This window comes from Vanellus vanellus, assembly GCF_965231255.1.
Source record: "Vanellus vanellus genome assembly, chromosome: 2".
NCBI lineage: Eukaryota > Metazoa > Chordata > Aves > Charadriiformes > Charadriidae > Vanellus > Vanellus vanellus.
Window position 1 is genome coordinate 129,621,796 of NC_138906.1, and position 17,530 is coordinate 129,639,325.

Consider the following 17,530-nt stretch of genomic DNA (forward strand, 5'->3'; position numbering starts at 1 on the left):
TTAGTAAATTTTAAGTGGTTTCTCTCCTTTGTTTCTCAATGCTATCATGTAAACTATTCCACAGCCTATTCTTAACCTTACTGGAGTAACTGCAGCTCTAGGAAAGATTTGCATACCACTGCAATCCATGCAGTTAAAGGAGCTAAATTATTCAGTGAAGCATCTTTTCCACACTTCAAATCTTGGCAAAGCCTGATACTTAGGGGAAGACCCTACTAGAGTGGACCATCGAACTCCAATTCCAGAAGCTCCTCTTTTCCATGCTTACTAGCAGCTCTCTGGAAAAAGGCTGCTTCTTAGGTTTTCAATTTCTTAAGAACTGAAATGATTCTTAAGGTCTCCTTCCTTTCTTATTCTGCACTTTTCAACCGTAACAAGGATACTGTACCAAACTTATTGCTCTTCCACAACTCTGTCTTGAGGAAAAAGCACTGAGAAACTGGCTGACCTTGTTCCACCATTGGAAGAGGGCTCTGGAGTGCTCATTTCCCCTTCTCTCCAATGCTTCCACGAGGTAGCCTTCTCTGATGACGGATTATTTCTGCCCTTGCACTGCCTCCCTTTCAGGTTCCCTAGGCATTGTCAGATGCAAAGACCTTTATTGTTTGACAAAGAATTTAAACTGTTCAACTCAAGTCTAAAATCTGGTCTTGTTTCAGTATCTGGGGAAATTTGCCAGCGGCTTACCTGATTTACCTTAATAGATTCAGATTCTCAGTCAGTAGCCTAAGTTCAAGACATGCTAAATACACTCTAAGCCAAGTTCATCAGCTGTAAATGAAATCCGAAGCCCTCAGGCTGATGCTCCTTTGTTACTTTTTAAGGCTTTTCATTGACAACATGCTTCTTGTTTTCTGCAATGTACTCTCCCTGATGTTAAGTTTATCTTTATTGCATCACCTACTATTTCCTCCATGAAAAGGCAACAGTTTGTAAGAGGTATTAGTGTAATACTGAAAATGCTTGTTCTTAAACAGTATTGAAAATCAGAGACAGGATACAAAGAAATATCAGATACAATTAACTAGGTATTTTCAAAAGAGCAGAATAAGGAATGTATATTTTTTCTGACAGAACAGATTTTCTCATAAATAAAGAAGATAATACACATGACAAAATTATGTCAGGGATCCTTTACTGCAGACAGCTGTATTTATTTCCTGGAAAGCACAGTTGCTGTTTCAACAATAACATCTAATGCTTCATGCATATATCTTGAAGTAGGTTTGGGGAACGATGAGTATATCTCCCTTTGTGTCTATTTTAAAAATATTAAACTTCTGAAATAATGTCATTATTCCCATCTATTCCCAATACACAACATGTACGTTTCCAAAGTGTTTTAATGCCACAGAGACACATCTTCTGTGTCTTCCAGTCTGTGGCAGTACTTTAGTCAAAAGTGCCTTGAATCCTCTCCAGTACATCGTTTTGTTTCGCATTTACCCTAAATATAAACCAGCATATGTGCTGTGTCACAGCTTTCTTTGGACTTATATAATTTCTGTTTATCAAATATGATACTAATTATATTAATTTGTTATAAATAAACATATAATAGGTAATGTATTTTTCCCCTCACAGAACTGCACGAGAGTTAAATTTGTAATTTCTTTTTTCCCATTCAATAGACAGGATTAACAGAACTTCAATTCTGATCAAGGTAATTACTTTTAAAAAAGACTCAGCAAAGTACTATTTCTTACTGGTTGGTTTGTCAGTTCCAGTCTACTTTTCTCTAAAACTCAGCTAGATCACGTGCATTACCAAGCATCAGTTAGACTTCTATAATTCTCTTTGGCAGAAAAGGCAGAGTCCAACTTATGTATACAAAAATGCAGGGAATTTACTCACCTTAGAACATAAGGTCAAACATCTGCTTACTGCAGGTATGGTATTTAAATCTATTTGATCTTTATCTGAGGTGTAGGATAAAATGTTATCATGTTTTAAGAGACACTCGTAAACTTAGTGTTTGTACAGCTGAACTACTGAACTATTCCAAACAATGGGACAAGCCCATGTTCCAAAGTGACTTAGGTAAAACAAAATAAATATGCCTGTTGTGATTACAGGTAAATTTTCATGTAAAGAAGTACAAAGAAATCTTTAGTATTTTTTCATAATTTAAATGCAAACTACTGGCGAAAAATCCAACTTACTAAGACGAAACCTGAAAGAATGAGCCACAGGGTGCATAGAATGTTCAGCAACCCCATCCAGTTCATGCCCCCAAAAGTCCCAACTGCAATTTTTCTTTTAAATAAAAGTGGAAAGAGAAGCAGGCTTAATTCAGACAAATTAGGGATGAATTTACAGGGAAATGTTAACAAGCTTATGAATCTCTGTATGGCCCTTTTGTTTTGGAAAACAGTCAATTTGTATAATTGATCTGTACTTGTTTCTTCCTCTTCTCTTCTCTTCTCTTCTCTTCTCTTCTCTTCTCTTCTCTTCTCTTCTCTTCTCTTCTCTTCTCTTCTCTTCCTTTCAATGTCTACTGCAATCAAGATATTTTTTCCAAAACAGTTTTTTTTTTTTTTATTTTATACATGACATTGTACTACTTAAACTGGATATTGCATTATTTCCTGTATTTTCATTGGACATAAATATTCTAATTGTCAAGCTTTCCTCTGTGTTTTCTCTTTGCTGACGTTATACTAGAGGAACTATACATTTTCATTGCTTTCACTTGTGGGAACTGTTTTAATACCTTGCTTTGAGTCATAGGGATACAAATATCTACTTAGTCTAACTCACGTGAATTAGATTAGTGCTGCCATACCCTTCTGGGAAGGTTGGCTGTTTCATTTCTTTCCTTGCCAAGACAAGTTGCATCCCCAATACATAGCAGAACTTTATTGCATACCTTCAGCATAGGAAGTCTGATGCACCATGGGAGCACCCCATTTACTGAGTAAGTAAAGACTGGTTGTGTATGATACACAGAGTATATACAATGGAGAGGATGAGAGAATGGCTGTGGCCTGACTGCTAGTGCAAAAAGAATTTATCTAGTATGTTCCTGGTCACTCTTTTTGTCAGGGAGAGCTCTGTTTTTCCCCATCATGTGACTAGGTTCATATGCATAGCAAAAAGAACTATGGAAAATTTACACATTACTGGTTGATCATGGAAAAATTCATTCAGGCACTTCCCTTCATGCTCCTCCATTGCCTCTGTCAAAGAGAACTACTATAAGTAGTACTAAGAGTAGGCTCCCAGTCCCTACAGGGCATAAGTTAGCACGCTCTGTTGTTCTATGGCCTTGGCCAGTTGTTATATGGCTTGTGATTTCCTAAAAGGAGCAAGTTTGGGTTTTATTTCTGAAACACTAGATTACTTTTCACAGTTTGTGGACCACTCTGTGCTCATACTAGGGAGTACTATATACTGTGTATTTTTTTCCTACAGCACCAAGGAGTTCTGTGAAGAGACTGCTCTTCCTTTTTGAAAACATGGGAAGAAAATACCGTGACTGAAATTGTTACCTAGAAGGCCCATTTTGTCAATTTTAAATTATTTTTTGACCACATAAAATAAATGAAGGTCATTCTGAAGAAAATACAAATAGGATTGAGAAACACTGCAGGAAAAAAAATATGCTGAATCGGAACAGACCTAGGAGAAGAGGACTGTCAACATATCACAGGGCAAGCCTTATGGTGATGAGGGCTTGGCACTGCCATAAACTGCAAGCATCTTCTATGCTAAGTAATTAGGGTGACATGAAGATTGTGACCACTAAACAAACTTCACTGTTAAAAAGGATGGGATTACAGTGGCTAGTGATATCATCTGAATTTAAGTCTCAGCAGACAAAAGCTTCCTTAAGTCAAGATGCTATAAAACCCTTCTTTCTATTTGTGGACTAGAAATAAAGAATTGAAAAATCCCTTTTTTAAGTGGTATAGAAGTAAACGATAGAACTATAGAGACTCTTCATCAAAGAGAAATCTGATGAAAAATAAACTGGACTCTAGGGCTAGGAGAATTACTTTCCTCCTGCAGCTATTTCCATGAAACATAAGACAGAATCCTTGACATCCAAAATTTTGTACTGCTTGACATGTCATGATCAGAGCAACAAGATGTTCTCAATAAACATGCAGAAATTGAACACATGATAATTTGCCATCTGAAATGAATACAAATTGATGGGGGTGCTGCCCTATTGCAATTCATTCCCTTGGGTTTTTTGCCTTTCTAGGACGTACTGTTTACCTTCCTCAGCCAGTGTATGAATGGCCGACAGATAATGATACAGGAACCTTAACAAAGAGAAAAAAAATAACTCTTGCCCATCTTCTGATCTGTGGAATTAAAGATGTTGTAGTTTACAATGTAAGGCTACAATAGCACAGCTCATGTGGGCAATAACAGCTTTGGTGTGACCTTCACAGCCTGAAGACAAGTGAGAGAAACTGCTGAAATAACCCTAAAAAGGCTGGAGTTCTGAAACAGACTCAATCAAATGAAGGAAAATACATGCAGAAGCATGTGCTGCCATCTACATCAACAATGGCTGAATACAAAAGGAGCCTACATATGTATTTCTTAAAGTAAAACATCTTCTATTTTAAAATACTTAAGATGAAGCCTATTCAGTGGAATGCGCAATGAACAAATACTTAAAAGAGAAATAAACCTCTAGTTTCATGCTGGTTTGGTTTGTTAACATTTAAAAAATTTTAATACGAACTTAAAGCCTTTTTACATCATTTTAGCTATGGTTTAGCAACAAGCATTTTATTTAGAATTACCAAACACTGCTATTATACCTTTCAGACAAAAATGTAGGGTAGGTTATCTGCTAATATCTTGGTGAAAAAAAGATTATTTCTGTGATGCTGACCCAAAGATTTTCTCAACTCAAATCCTTTAGCAACTCTGCTGCCTTCCAGTGTCTTAGACAGTTCCTTACTTTCTTCAGCCACCAAAAGACATCAATGAGAGGTGTCTGAAAAAGAAAAAAATCATTACTATTGGAAGAGAAAAACAATTTTATTGTTTTTAAAAAAAGCTTTTTTAAGCCTTTCAAACCAAAATATTTTTAATTTGAAAAAATGTGACCAGGCTTGCCTACTCCTATTGTCTTTGAAGCCAACCAATTCCCTTGAAGTTGTCTCACTTTTTGCTATAAGTAAACAGGAAGTTTTAATCATTTTCACTTCCTGTGAGCCTGTGCAGTAACTCTTTATTTAACTTCTACTTTCTCTTTATTATAACATTGTCGAAATAATTTTTAAGGCTAAAGAAAATTAAGAAAAATTCTGCCTCTAAAGTAAAAAGAAAAAAAAGAAAATTTGCCTTTATGCCAGTTTAAGTAGACTTCTGTATTGACCTCTGATACTGTCTGTGTAGCAGTAATACTCCACGTTCTTGTGATACTTGTGACACAAGCACACATTTTATAATGCTTCCAAGAATAAAAAAAAAAATCAACATATCTTTTCAGTTGGTTTGTTAGCCATTTCAAGGTTATTTCAAGGATCCTTTTGTTTTCCCAGTTTTTATGGGAAAATGTATTAAAATTTATCACGTGCTGTTTTATCAAACTGTTTATTTTTATATCAGGCCAGTGAAAAACAAGGTTATGTGCAAGGAAAAACAGGGTGCAATGATTACAGTAGCAAAGGCCATTAGTAAATGAACAGGGATAAAGCAGAGGTCATGTAAATATTTCCATGGGTGCAAAAACCTAAAATATGAATACAGCTGGGAAACTGAAGAAATATACTTTTACTTTTTGTTGCACTGGCTTGAAAATATAGTCTCAAGATTGTACTTGGAAAAAAAAAATGCTATTAAAACTGATTTTCTCATTCCCCCAAAATTATTTCTCAATGTAGTTGATCTGGAATAAAACATTAAATAACTATAGTGACTGGAGAAATATGATGTCTTTCAGAATGCATTACTTTTATTTTTAGTGTTTAGCTAATAGCACTTAACTAAGGCTGTTAGTTAAATACTACACTATTCTAAACAAAGGTTTTTAAAAAGAAACCCATTTCCAAACTTTTTTCACCAGATCAAAGGCAACAATGAAACTTAGCTTAGGTCTTTTAAAAATACATTAATTGGCCTTTGGTAAAATTGCTGTGTTTCTGAAAGCAAAACAGAGGCTACAGAAATTGTGGGGAAACAGCCTCTGCACGTACATTCCAGCTGTTAGCTGAAATCCTAGCCAAAGCTGCCTGGACTAGGACTCTCACAGCCCAAGTCACCTATTTGTCACAGGCATGTATTTCTACATACTCAGCTTAGAAGCCCAGTCTCCAGCTTCCCACTTCTCCACTCCAAAATTTTAATTTCTCAACACTTTGCCCCTAAACCCCCTTGTTACTTGCCTTGTTACTTACATAAATTACAAATATAATATAAAAATTATTAAATAAAATTCACAAATAAGATAAAATGTATCATATAAATAATGAAAAAGTCCATACAGAGATATTAAATGCCAGACACTAGAAAATAACAGTTCCTATTCAGCATCTCTATAAATAATTTAACAGCACAAAGGAATGATTAAAAAATTGTAAGGTAAACTGAAGAGCCAGTAGAGACTGACTTCCAACAGTTAAATGATAGTACAGTGCAAATTATAATTAAAGTGTGGTTGCCTTCAAATGCTGTGCTAGGGTTCTGCTTTTGTGTTTTAGTTTCCATAAAAAATTCCTGTCTAATGCTTTGCTCTGCAGAGTATCTAGAGCTTTGGATGCCTCCATGGCTCTCTCCTAAATAGTATTATTAGTGGTAAGGATCCTGCAAGGCTTTACTATAGACCCCAAGGGAGTTTGCACAGTGACAGATGACAGAAACTTAGAGAAAAAATGAATGACACAGAAAACAAAAAGCAAACTTTAGTTTTCTTCAGTGTATCAAATTTGCCAGAATATAATACTGATACTGTTATCTTAGTGAGATATTTCATCATGTCTCTAAAGAGCATGCTATGCTCGTTAGCATCACCTGGGAAGTGATGGTCCCCCTGTACTCAGCACTGGTGAGGCCACACCTTGAATACTGTGTTCAGTTCTGGGCCCCTCACTACAAGAAAAACATTGAGGTGCTGGAGCGTGTCCAGAGAAGGGCAACGAAGCTGGTGAGGGGTCTGGAGGACAAATCTTATGAGGAGCGGTTGAGGGAACTGGAGTTGTTTAGACTGGAGAAAAGGAGGCTGAGGGGAGACCTTATTGCTCTCTACAACTACCTGAAAGGAGATTGTAGGGAGGTGGGGATTGGTCTTTTCTCCCAAGTAACAAGCGACAGGACAAGAGGAAATAGCCTTGAGTTGTGTCAGGGTAGGTTTAGGATGGATATTAGGAAAAATTTCTTCACTGAAAAGGTTATCAAACATGGAACAGGCTGGCCAGGGAAGTGGTTTATCACCATCCCTGGAGGTATTTAAAAGATGGGTAGACATGGTGCTTAGGGACATGGTTTAGTGGTGGACTTGGCAGTGTTAGGCTAATGGTCAGACTCGATGATCTTCAAGGTCCCTTTCAACCTAGACAATTCTATGATATAAAATCACTAACAGACATGTATTAAAGAGAACATTAACAACAACAAAAAAAAAAAAAAGCAAAGCAACTCTCTGCAAGCATTATGATTAAATATTGAATAACCACTGCTTCTTTTATACCTCCTGGCTAATAATTTTTTTAATAAGTGAGACTGAGTCCATGGTAGCCTTCTATTAAAGTATCAATGCTTAACAAAAGAAAATATTCATTTGTCTGGAAAAGAGAAATTTAGACAGGTGAGAGGTAGAAAAAAATATTTACTTACATGCCTCTTAATAGCATTTAAACAAATGTATGTTAAACATAACTCGGAGGAGAATCAATTTTGCATTAATGTCTAGTTGGAGGCATCTGAGATTTGCAGAACAGCTGATAACACTCAGTAACTCAGGCATACGATCAGTCTCTTATCCAGCCGTAAATTAGCTTGTATCTACCATGGGATAGCGTAAGCAACAAATTCTTGCATGTTATCCTGGCAAGCCTCTACCAAACACTGATTCCGTAAATATCCCAACAGCAGCATCACAAGTGACTGAAATACTCCACAGATGTGCACATGTAAAACTTCTCCAGCACCGCCGGCTGCCTGGCTAACTGGGAGAGGCTCGGCTGCCTCTTCCCTGTGCAGATGCTGACCCAAGCCCAGCAGCCACTGAGCCAGCCAGCGGGGCACAGCCCTGCTGCTCGGGTCACCTGCAATTTGGTTACCTCTCTGTCTTACCAGGCTGCCAGAGCAGAAACAGGTATGGCTGACTTCTTTCGGAACTGCCAGTCACCTCAGCAGGCTGTTAGATGGCTAAGCAGCAGTGTTAGAGATCTCTCATTTCACTGGAGATTCTGCAGTGTCTGTGTTCTCCCCATCAGCAATCTGTACTTTTACAAAACGGAAATTCCCTTTTCTGATCCGTTTTAATTCAACCACGTCAGGTCAATTTTGCTTGTGTCAAACCTGAAGTCTAGAAGATCACATAATTTGGAAACTAAGAGACCAAATCCCATCAGTGAGGTAAATACACTTGAGACTTATTACCCTGGGATGCTGAGGAGAGATTGCCGAGCCTTGACCAGCCCTCAGAGTAATACTCTTTGTGGCTCACTCACGTAGGAATCCCTGATATTACCAAAAGAGACATGCAGCATGTCATGACTGACTGCAGAGCTCCGGAGGAGAAGGTGAAGGACACTGAAGCCCACACAGTTCATATTCCCCAATACAGGCAAGGGAGAGGCTCCTGTAGAAAAGGAGACTGAGTCAATACCTGTCTGTGTGACTGGTGTAAGATAAAGGGCTTTAGCCTTCACAACCATGGGACCCTCTTTGAGAAATTAGAACTGCTGGGCAGAGGTGGGCTCCATCTGGCAAAGAAAAAAAGCATACAAAAGCATGTCAAAGCACACAAAAGCATAGTTTGTGTAGCTGTGGGACAAGAACGGATTTGCCTGAAAGCTACTATGGAAAAATTAAAGCTTAGCCACTCCAGTTCCCCGATTCAGCAGCTGACTCAAACAGTGCCAGAACAAGGGAGGGTCCCAGAGTGGGTTAGTGGGGGCAGAACTGCCCCACGTCTGTTAGCAGCAACCTTTAGTGATACTGGATGAGATCTTATCTTCTTACCACCTGGTTTCCTGCAGCTTTGTTTCCTGTGGTTGAGGTCACAAGAACCCATGTGATCAGCGTGAACGCCAACTGAAGTTCCTACCTGTAGAGGGAGTGTACAGAAAGACTTGCTTTAGCGTGAATTCTCGATTGGGTGTGACAGCTGCAGCTTTTTCTTCAGCCAAGGTACTCCACTCCATCCAGATGCCAGTTTTCATCATCATTATTAGGACAGGGAACATAGAAGCAGACCCCTACACACACGGGTTATGTGAATGCAGAAGCCTGTCTTTCACAGGAAACTTGTTTTTCTGAGAAAACTCACTCTGAATAGGAATTGTTAATTAATGAAAAAATATAATTTTAAAAATTAAGTAGCAAAACTTCACTTCTTGTAGATAAAACAATAGGGAAGTGGCTTTCTTGTGTGTGGAAAGTTGGGCCCTCCAAAAGAAGCTGGAGTTTTTCCACCCTGTTTTGTTCGCTTCATGTCTTCTGGTGGTGACAAAGTGTCTGTGTTTCCAAGACAGCCAACGCTTTAGATTTGCTCAAACACTGGCTGAGGAAGGCTGAGTTATGCAATATGATTGGCTTAAAAAATAAAAGTTTCAATGAATAAAGCTCAGCAGTTTGCAAAACGTAAGTGGTAAATAGACAAGATGGATTTCTCAAGAATGATCAAACCAACCCTATTTCCTCCTCTGACAAAGCTACATGGTATGAAAGAAAAAAGTGGGTGTGACACATCTTGACTTCAAGAAGGCTTTTCACACTCTTTGTATCACATTCTTAAAAACAAGACAAATGCAAGAAAAGAAATCAGTATGGCGGAAAAAAAAAACCCAACCCAACATTTTAAAGGGGTTTTAAACTAGGAGAATTTTTCACATGCTGCTTTCCAATGCTCTGTCCTGTCCGAGCAAGACCTATTTTCATGAACAACCTCGGTAACAAAATGGCTGGGATAGAATGAAAAGAAAAAAATCAAATACGCTTGACAAACTGAGTGGCCCTGATCAAAGTTACTGAAATTTAGCAAAGGCAAAAACAGTGCTTAATAAGGAGATAGCAGATGTATGGATACATTTGGGTAGTAACCATTTAGAATAGTGATCTAGGATGAAAAAGACAATTCAGATGCTGTTGGGGGAAAAAAGAATCACAGAGAGGAGCAAGACCAGAGATACTCATACAACTTTGTTTTTAGGTCATTAGGCTGGTTACGGACACATGAGAACTGCTATTTTGGACTCCACACTTTACAAATAAGGTTGAGAAACTGGGAGAAGCACAGAGGACAGAAAAATTAGGAGACAAATGACTGACAAAACAACATGGAGAACATGATTTTTTTCATGTGGAAAAGGTACATATAATTTAAAAGGAGCTCTTTTTTCCCTTAATCATTTCTTTTGTCCATCCACAGGGAAAATAAAAAAAAAAAGCTTATTTTTGGGTTACAGGGAAATCATGACAGAAAAATCATGAAATATGGAAACAGAATTTGTCATACTGCACAATCAGCTTTATTGAAGGTTTTTATAAGTTAGATGCACGCCTCTTAGAAGTGGCGTAAGTCAATGTTGTCCAAGTTGTTGACCTGACACACCACAAATAAAAAATCTTTATACAATTAAAAGCAGCCAGACTGGTAAAGCCAGAAAGGTTCATATGAACCTTGTGAGTTCATATAAAGAAAATGCCAATGGCTCTTCAACGCTCCCACCAATTCATGGTCAACAACAAGCTGAGCTGAAGGGCACCCCAAAGCATCATTATTACCCTTAGCACCTGACTGGAGAGTCCTACTGCATTACCAGCTGACGTAGCCTTGGCCTGGAACCGACCCATAAGCCAAGCTACCTTTGACTGCTCCAGGGCCAAAGATCTGGGTACACGGGACACTTTGTGAGGCAGCGCAGGCTATGGAAGACCTTGAAGTTTCTTCCAACTCACTAGTCCAATGTGAACTCTAAGTAGAAAGTCCTAAGCAGCAGCTGTGGCCTTAGGCTACCTTCCTGCCTCATTGCTTCCAGTTTGATGACAAAAGACAGAAATGAAAAGGAAAAAAAAACTTTTTCCAAGCCAGAACTCAAGTTTGATAAGTGACGAAAATAAACTTGTACAGAATTGCTCGCTAGTGTTTATGCTTAAAGGCTTCTCTAGCTCAGAGCTGGCTGCGCAGCCTCAGACCAAGCTTTTTTTCCTGGAACCTCTCAACCAGAAAACACCATAAACGCTCCAAACAGCAGCGCTGGGTTTTCACCGCATCCTCGAACTTCAGCACCCCTGACCCTGCTGCAGACCCAGCGCTGGGCACCGCCTAACACAGGCCCGGCTGCCGCCATTCTCCTTTTCCTACCCTCTCCCCCCTCCACCAAAGGCAAATTTCTCCCCGCCCCCCCCCCCCCCGCGGAGCCGCTCGGGGGTCACCGCGGGGGAAACGCCACCAGGCCCGCCGCCACCACACCCCCCTGACGAGACCCCCGCCCCCTCGGGACGGAGCACCCTGTCACTTATTCTTCCCACCAAGGCCCAGCACCCGTTAGAGCTGCCGAAAGCGGCAGGAGGAGAGGGAAAACCCTCAACAAAACCCCCAACGTCTCCAGAACACCGCCTCCCCTCAGCCCCAGCGGGCGGGACGGGGCGGGGGGTCGGAGCTCCGCCCTCACGCCGGCGGGAGGCGGGGCCGCGCGCGCGGCGGGCCCGCCGCTACCTCAGCACTTCCGGGTCGGGGGCGGGGCCGGAGCGAGGAGGCGGGTGCGTGACGTTGCCGGAGGGGGTCCGGGGCCGCTCGGCGCCTGTTATTGTTCTTCGCCGCCCGCTCTTCCCGCCGCCGCTGCCGCCTCTGCCTTCCCCGGCGCTTCGGGGAGCGGCGGGAGGGCAAGCAGCCACCCAGCGAGCCCGCCGGCGCAGAGGGGCGGAGGTAGGAGGGAAGCGAGCGGTGCCCGCGGAGGCGCCCGACGGGAGCGGGGCCGCCGCCCGGTGGCCGTTAACCGTTTCCAACCTCTCCGCAGCGCCAGCCCTGACAGCCGGGCGGGGGGAGCGCGCGCGCGCGCCGCGAAGGAGCGAGCGAGAGCCGGGGAGCGGGCGGCCATGGCCTACGCATATCTCTTCAAGTATATCATCATCGGGGACACAGGTAAGCGGCGGGGGCGGGGAGGCGAGGCCGCCCCGGCAGCGGCGAGGCGGGAGGGTGGGGGGGGAGAGGGAGAGGGAGAGAGAGAGGGAGGAGGCGGGCGGAGCAGAGAGCAAGGGCCCGGCTCCCCGCTCCCATTTCCGCAGTGCTGGCGTCGTCGACGTGGTGGCTCTTGCGCGAAGAGGCGGCCCCCCCCCCTCCCGCCCGCCTCCGCGCTGGGCCCCGCCCGGGGCCTCGGCCTGCTTCTCGGTAGCTCGGCGCCCGGCGGCCTTGGGCCCCGCAGCAGGCCTGGGAGCCTGACAGCCGCCGCTGGGCCTGGACCGACAGGCCGCGGGGCAGGTCGGGCTGTGTCACGCCTCTGGCTGCGGCGTCTGAGCGGGGGATTGAGGGGGGCGGGCAGAGAAGAAGGCGCTGTCACTGCAAAACTTGTAGCTGGGTAGTGCCCCTTATTTGCATCCTCACAGCAGTGAGGCCTGGGAGGTGCCACATGCCATCCCGCAGTTCTGTGGCGAGGCAAAGGCTACTGCTCTGAGGTACCTTCAACGCAGGCCACAAGGATGCCCTTTCCAGCCAGGGCCGGTGCTGTAGCAAACTGTTAAAGTGTCAAGACATGCTGTCAAAAGAAAAGTAAAAGCCCTTTCTATTTACTTCTAGTTTACAGGGACTATTTTTATTTTTTTTTTTTACTATTGCTTTTCTGGCTGCTTCGAGTTGCTTCTTGCCACTTTTAAAAAAACTTACTCCGTTCTGTTTGTCATTGGTTGCTGTGTAACAAATACTAATGCTTACGAATGCTGCAGGCATAACCATATACTGATAGGAATTGCTATTTGAAGCCCCTTTGCCAATATAGTCTATGCTTTCTCAGCATAGTGTGGATGTCAGTAGTGTACTTTCATCAAATTGTTGTCAGGACAAGGTAACTAACATAGTTAACTATTGTGCCTCTGTATTGTGCATCTTTCTTGCTGTTTTCCTCATACCTGAATAAATGCCTTCTTTAATAAGTTTGACACAGCTGTCATTTCACATGCTATTCTAGGGATACCTGCATAATTGTACCTCATACCTATGAACCAAATTATCTGTTGCTGGAGTGTAATTATACACTATAGCTGCATTACATGTGAGGTTGATAAATACACTGGATGCAGCTACTATGTGATTTTTATCATTTTTTAAACCTACATTTAAACTCTAGATGACTGTTTTTGGACTTCTGCAGTAGCAGCTGTAGTACAAATGAATCTTAAGAAATATATCACAGCTCTAATGACCATGTTGGAAGTGTTAGGCTGTAAATGATGTGAAAATTCTGATTTTTTTTTTTTTTCTTGAGTATTTAGGTTAGTGACAGCTCATTAAACCAGAGGACATGAGGTTACCCGAGCAGATTCGGGGGAAATAAGAGATTTCTCTGCCGAGGGTGATGCAAAATGGTAGTGCAGAATTCAGAATCAGAATTCAGAATGATAGTGCTTCAGAGCAGGTGGCCAATTCTGGTGCATCTCTAAAAATTAATCATTAAAGTGGCAGAGAAAGCAGCAAACGATTGGTTTGGTACATTGATCATGTACTGATTAAATTTTTACAATGAAATATCCTCAGTGCAATGGTCTGTGCTGCGCTTTTGCATTTCAGTTGCTTAAAGTGTGAAATACAGAGTGGACGTGTGTCACTTGTGAAGTTGGTTCAGCTGCTTAAGAGCCAAACATGGGAAGAGTGAGACAGAAGGGAAACACAGGAAAACAGCTCACAAGTTTGTTTGTTTGTTTGTTTTTTAAATTCCTGTGGCTTTTATTCAGAGTTGCTACAGGAAGCCAATTAAAACTACTGCAGCAATCATTCTTGAAGTAAATTAAATCTGCCAGTAGTGGTAAGTTGGCTTTGCTTTTATTTAAGTCTCCTATGAGCCCTTTGAGTATTCTAATATAGCTAGTACTGAAGAGCCAATTTATGTTGCACACGGTTGTTTGTTGCCAAAACGACTGTGATGGTTTAGGTGTTACTACTGTTAGTCAGATGAAGGCAGCTGAACTCACAGCTCTGCTGATGGAGATTAAGAGTGGATTGGGACTGTTCTGTGAAGTTCCAGTGGTGGTGTGCCACAGCATTCCAACCAGTGAAGATATCCCAGTGGCCTCGGAGGCCATGTAATTTTCATAGTGATCAAGAAATTTGTCTCTGGGACTTGATTTAGAGTCTTTGGAAATGGATCAGCTGGCTGGTGACTCAGCAATTAGTTGTAAACAAACTGTAGGAGAAAACTAAGACAGCATCAGCTGAGGACAGATGTTAACATTGAGCTTGTCTTCCATTTCAGCACTACAGAACAAAGTGAGTTATGCAAGCCATAAACAAACCAACGAAAAACCCCTGCAGTTATACAAGACACCTGCATGTGTCTTCTCTGAATTGTGATTCCACATGCTTTCATCTACTGAAACACAGGAATTCAGTATGATCTCAGTCTCTTAAAATGACAGCCACAGAAACTGACTGTGCAAGACCGCTTTTTGCTCAACAGTTCTTGTCCTCTTACATCGCTTGCTTCATTGGTCATTGACATTTGGTGTCTTTCTTTTGCTGGTACTTCAGGCACGGTAGCTATATGAACATAGGATTAATTCTATTCTGATTGGTACATTTTATATATATTTAATAAAATAAAGTTTTTTTCTACGTAGTCAGAACTGTTTTAAGGCCTAGGTAGTTTTCTGTTGTGGGAGAGACCTGAAATGGCGTGGCTGTCTTTCAGGTGCTAAAACAGCATTGTCATAAATCTGCATGGTTTTTACATTGTATCAGTGGGACAGTAGCTGTGGAATTTCAGGGAGTTACTTTTATTTTTTTCTTAAAAATACTATTATTCTATGATTATGGAATGCTGACTGCTGTGAGAGTTAACCGGGAAAAATTTTTTGATCTGGATATTTCCAAAACATAGGAGTTTGATATGCATTTAGAATCATAAGTGGTGCATTCTGCATAGGGCTCTGAGACCTTTGCTTTGGTGGTTGCTAGTGTCCGTTTCATTTCGATTGCCGGTAGCAGTTGGTGTGTTCATCCACTCTTCCCTACACATCTGCTTTTGGCCACCAGTTGAGATGGACTTTGATCTGAGCCAGGGTGAACACTCTTAGCACACATGTATTGCAGTTTTGTTTTTGCAGTTGGTGACTGAAAGTCTGTCTCTTTTTTTTTTTTCTTAGTTTTTCTGTATGATGGTGAAATCTTCTTTTCTGCTTAAATGCTTTTGTTACCAGCCATGCACCACATGAGAATGATATAGGTGATTTCTGTGAAGACTACATCTGGATTTTTATTCCCCACAATATCTAATATACATTAAACAAGATTTTCTTATATTAGGGTATACTTACTAGATTCCACCAGAGAATGCTACTCAACTTTAGTATACCTGAAATACCGGTTTTACTATGGTCAGATTTCTTGCCACCAATCTAACTTGTCAGTTGTATCCCATCTAAATGTCGCTTTATGATCAGTGTTGCTGCATCTTCCGTGAGCAGATCTGTCTTCTGCTTTTCTTGAATGTGTTAGTTCAGCAACCTCAGAGCTTCTTGTGTAATGAACTTTCACTTGCCTTTCAATTTCAACAGATAGTTCCTGCTTATAAACCAACTATATCTCAAAGTTATTCTTATTAGGGGAAGATGATGAGAGAAAGTATAATTGCTTGGTGATCTAATTCTCCTTACTCTCTAGAGTATAGTAAGCTGTCTAGTCAACCATTTCACTTGTCTAGGAGATTCTCAAATGTTGAAATTAAGCAATTGAATTGGCTTTATTTTTCAGTACTCCTTGTGAAATGTTTTGAGTGTCAGTGCGCTTTCTTCAAGAACAGCAGCTATTACTAGCTAACAGTGTGTATGACCAGAGGTTCTTGCCCTTATTTTCTAGGAGTATGTAACAGTACTTCTTAACTAAACAGGGTTTGATCCCACTGCAGCTGGTGTTAACACCCTGTGATAGTTTGAGAACTTTTTCATGCTGAAAATCAGAGTACTGATCTGTACTACTTGTATCTTGCTTTGAGACCCTTTTGATGATGCTTTGGTCCCTAAAAGAGCAGGTATTAGGTGGTGTACATCATCTTAGCCTCTTAGAAGTTAACTAGAAATAACAAACTGTTAGTAGATGCCCATACAAATGAGTTTCCTGAGACTGTTACTGCGTGCCCTTGTACTAATTCTAACCTTTAAAAAAAACAACCCTTCCCCCCCAAAAAACCCCGTCCACCTCCTCGTCTCTCAACCTTCACTAAAACCATTTTGTTATGAATGGCCAGCAGTTTTCTCAGTCTTTTGTGATCATCCAGGACATGAAGAGTTTTTCTACAGTCTCATGTAATTTAATTTTGTTTGGCAAGAATTTTTATTTATTTATTTTTAAAACCTGCAGAGTTAGCAATTGGATAGTCCCATAGTAAATGAAATGTAATAAAGCTGAACAGCTCCTTTCAGTTTGTGGGTCTGCACTAATTTTTATGTAGAAAGGAAAACTTGCGTCATTGGCTTCAGATACGCCATTTTAAATAATTTACAGGACTGTTTGTTTATTTATTTAATATTGAAGCTGAATTATCTTTAAAACAGTTAAAAAGCCATTTTTATGACTTTACTTTTCCCAAACTTATGTAGCCATAGTGAAGGATTTTGGAGGTTGTTTTTCTTCCCTTCTTGTCCATGCTGTAATTGGTATTTGAAGTCCCTTTCCTCTATAACTGGCAGTTTGGAATTTTGTAGTTTGTCCTTCCTTTTAATGTAAATAAAATTTTCCCATTTAATAACAGATTTGTGACTAACAGATAATTGGCTGAAAAGAGGTTAAGAAAAATCTTTGCTTTAGGTTAATGTCTCATTATGTTTAGGTCTATGAAAGTGTAATATTGCACTTTGCTGAGTTGCATAAAGATGCTGTGGTTGGAAAGGAAGGAGAGCGCGAATGAGCTGCAGCCTGTGATAAGAAAAGGGCTTATGAAGCTCTGCTGACTACTAGAAAGAACTAGAAGTAGCTCATAAGTTAAAGTATGTATCTTGTGACATTTGTACTGTTTAATTATCTTTTTTAAATCTGAATTGGTTGTAAAATCTGTTGTTTGAGACTTATCTGTTGTTTGAGATCGTCCTTAGCCTATTTAAAGATTTATTTTTGTTTCTTTTCTAAAGGGAGGTAAAAGAAGCAGGAAAGTTGTTTCAGCTCAGTTGATACTGGGGCTTCCAAGCTGGCATA

General features: G+C 40.8%; 2 protein-coding genes and 1 long non-coding RNA gene across 3 annotated transcripts in view; 2 read left to right on the forward strand and 1 right to left on the reverse strand.

Moving 5' to 3' along the window:
• CHD7 (chromodomain helicase DNA binding protein 7) overlaps positions 1–17,530 on the forward strand; it is a gene marked incomplete at its 5' end in the record, with an annotated part of 588,463 nt that overhangs the window by 453,308 nt on the left and 117,625 nt on the right. The window lies entirely within an intron of this gene.
• On the reverse strand, positions 4,845–11,929 carry LOC309686314. Its single transcript, XR_014270529.1, has 4 exons — positions 11,852–11,929; positions 9,154–9,238; positions 8,798–8,894; positions 4,845–4,960 (listed from the first exon to the last, which is right to left on the reverse strand). It is a non-coding gene; the product is annotated as an uncharacterized lncRNA (long non-coding RNA).
• Positions 11,926–17,530, forward strand: part of RAB2A (RAB2A, member RAS oncogene family) — a 48,366-nt gene continuing 42,761 nt past the window's right edge. Inside the window, exons 1-2 of the mRNA XM_082498940.1 lie at positions 11,926–12,061; positions 12,153–12,277. Of these exons, the coding sequence (XP_082355066.1) occupies positions 12,232–12,277 (46 nt within the window). The 5' untranslated portion in view covers positions 11,926–12,061; positions 12,153–12,231. The remainder of the gene's footprint in view (positions 12,062–12,152; positions 12,278–17,530) is intronic.